At 33.4% G+C, this 2,126-nt stretch overlaps 1 protein-coding gene across 1 annotated transcript; it reads right to left on the minus strand.

Moving 5' to 3' along the window:
- Nucleotides 1-476: 476 nt before the first annotated feature.
- Nucleotides 477-1,560, minus strand: LOC145091949 (Prefoldin chaperone subunit family protein). Its single transcript, XM_079029790.1, has 4 exons — nucleotides 1,445-1,560; nucleotides 1,276-1,329; nucleotides 845-914; nucleotides 477-755 (listed from the first exon to the last, which is right to left on the minus strand). The coding sequence occupies exons 1-4, from the start codon at nucleotides 1,490-1,492 to the stop codon at nucleotides 697-699; spliced, it is 231 nt and encodes a 76-aa protein (XP_078885916.1). The 5' UTR covers nucleotides 1,493-1,560; the 3' UTR covers nucleotides 477-696.
- Between the last annotated feature and the right edge of the window lie 566 nt (nucleotides 1,561-2,126).

Raw genomic sequence — 2,126 nt, forward strand, 5'->3', positions numbered from 1 at the left:
TCATATAAAGAATCTTCAATGAAGCAAAGCGCTAAATGCAAGCAAAGAATTGTGTCCACCAACCATCAATCATCTCGTACAACAAAGAATCAATCCATTTTATTAAACAAACATTTGAAACTAAATTACATTTTTCGCCCCTCCTGAATTTTAAGATTATCGTGTCCAATGATTAGAGAGTCTAGTCGAATTGAATCCTTGATTACTGAATCGGATGTTGCATCATTCCATGCAGAATTTCAAGCATTACACAACCAATAATTTAGTCTAAAAGAATAGTTAAAGACTACAAAAATTCTTCAAGAAATTTGTGTACAATAATAGTCTTTAGCAATTCTTTTAGACTAAATATTTATGTATTGGTTTAATGCTTGAAAGTTGAAACTCTACATCACTCCTCTGCATAAGTTGCATGGAATGCTGCACTAGAATCCATAATCCATACAATGTGTCATCAAAATCAGAAAGGTACAAGATTAAAAGCTTAAGGTACAATCCTTGACACCTTGTTTTTCCATAAACTGTGTGCATAGAATTTGGTTGTACAAAGCAAGTAAAAGAGGCTTCCCAAACAACTTCCCATGACCATTTTGGTGATATTTTGTTAAAATCTTAACAAAACTTATATAAGCAAGGTGTATAATATGACATGATGATTTGAAGAGGACCTACTATGAAAAATGAGGTGGGGTAGGTCTAGTTTCCTCTCACGATATTCACTTTTTGTAGCTTTGCTTTGGCTGTGTCAAGTTGTTCTGGTTCAGACCAAAAAATGTCATCAGTTTTTCAGCTATTTATATAGACAACACAACACTTAATGAAAAAAAATGAAACATAGTCTTACTCTGTTCAGATGCTGTGGCCTGTTGTACAGTTGTTCTGAAGAAAATGTTCCCATTTTTCTGATAAACAGACTACAGGCAAGTAAAACACAATAAGTTTTATGTAGCTTCAAGATAATGACAACAAGAATAACAAAAAGACACATTCAAACCATGAAAATCTCTATCCTTTGGCTTATAACAAATCAATGTAATCTAACTCGATAAATTTTTGCCTTTCCAATATAACGGGAGTGTATGATTATGAGAGGAGTGAATCTGTACATTTCAGTTACTTACTAGGAAAAAAATGTCAACATTTGATCAAAACAATCTAAGATTTCATTTAAAATAAAAATCCTGTTCGAATCCCCAAATTAAAAGCTGAAGAGAATTAGATAATTAATGAGTATCTAAAATAGACGTGAGATTAGGGAAAATGTGGAATGCGTACACGAGAGGAAGAGAGTACAGAGAGCTCCGCTATTGAAACCTCGTGGCTCCTTATCTGCGATGTGAACAATTCCAATCAAATCAGCACATATCCCAAAGACCCAAACAAACGAGTCAAAAGCATCATCATCTACAACTGCTAAATCAAAATTCAGAAGAACAAGACGAACCTGCTTAAGAAGTGACTGATTAGAATCCACCGTATCAGCAGTAGCCATGGACGATGCAGTTGATGGAGTCGCCGTCGTGTTCGTTTGGAATTCTACTAGACTTTGAGTTTGAAAAGTAAAACTATACAATATAGATACAGGATACAGGGCTACAGCTCTACAAGAATATGTGTTTGGGCCGGTCCATTGGGCTTCATCAAAATTCGAAGTCTCGTTGTAATTTGTAAAAAGTCTATTGTACTAATTGATGCCTAAAAGGCTAAAACTGTAAATCAAAGATTTGTCACAATAGTTGTATTTATATTCAACAATAATATGTGAAAATGTTACATGTTTTAATAGAGAGAATATAAACTTGATGGTGATACCCTGATAATAGTCCCACAGATACGCTTTGTTCATTTCCATTATCATAATGCATACGTTTTTTTTAATTATTTTTTCTTATTTTTTATAAAGCCGTTGAACTTATTGTTTTTGTATACGTTCAGTTCTTATGACCGATTACTACATGTTAAGTTTTTTGTCTTTACACATTTAGTCCATTTTATTTTTTTGCAAAATAAGTTATTGTCATTTTTGTATACATTTAGTGTTTGTGATAAATTTCTTCAGGGTTTTGCTCACATGACATCTTATGTGGGTCAGGGGCGAAACCAGGAATATTCGTAAGGGGTAGCCC

The sequence above is a fragment of the Lactuca serriola genome, chromosome 3, assembly GCF_051521515.1.
Source record: "Lactuca serriola cultivar US96UC23 chromosome 3, Lser_US96UC23_V15, whole genome shotgun sequence".
NCBI classification, from domain to species: Eukaryota; Viridiplantae; Streptophyta; class Magnoliopsida; order Asterales; family Asteraceae; genus Lactuca; species Lactuca serriola.

Bases quoted from the DNA above. Each gene is read 5' to 3' on its own strand.
- LOC145091949 (XM_079029790.1), bottom strand. From the start codon at position 1,492: ATGGCTACTGCTGATACGGTGGATTCTAATCAGTCACTTCTTAAGCAG. The intron at 915-1,275 runs GTACGCATTCCA...ACTTGCCTGTAG, and splicing joins CTGTACTCTCTTCCTCTCGT to TCTGTTTATCAGAAAAATGG. The intron at 756-844 runs GTAAGACTATGT...GGTCTGAACCAG, and splicing joins GGCCACAGCATCTGAACAGA to AACAACTTGACACAGCCAAA.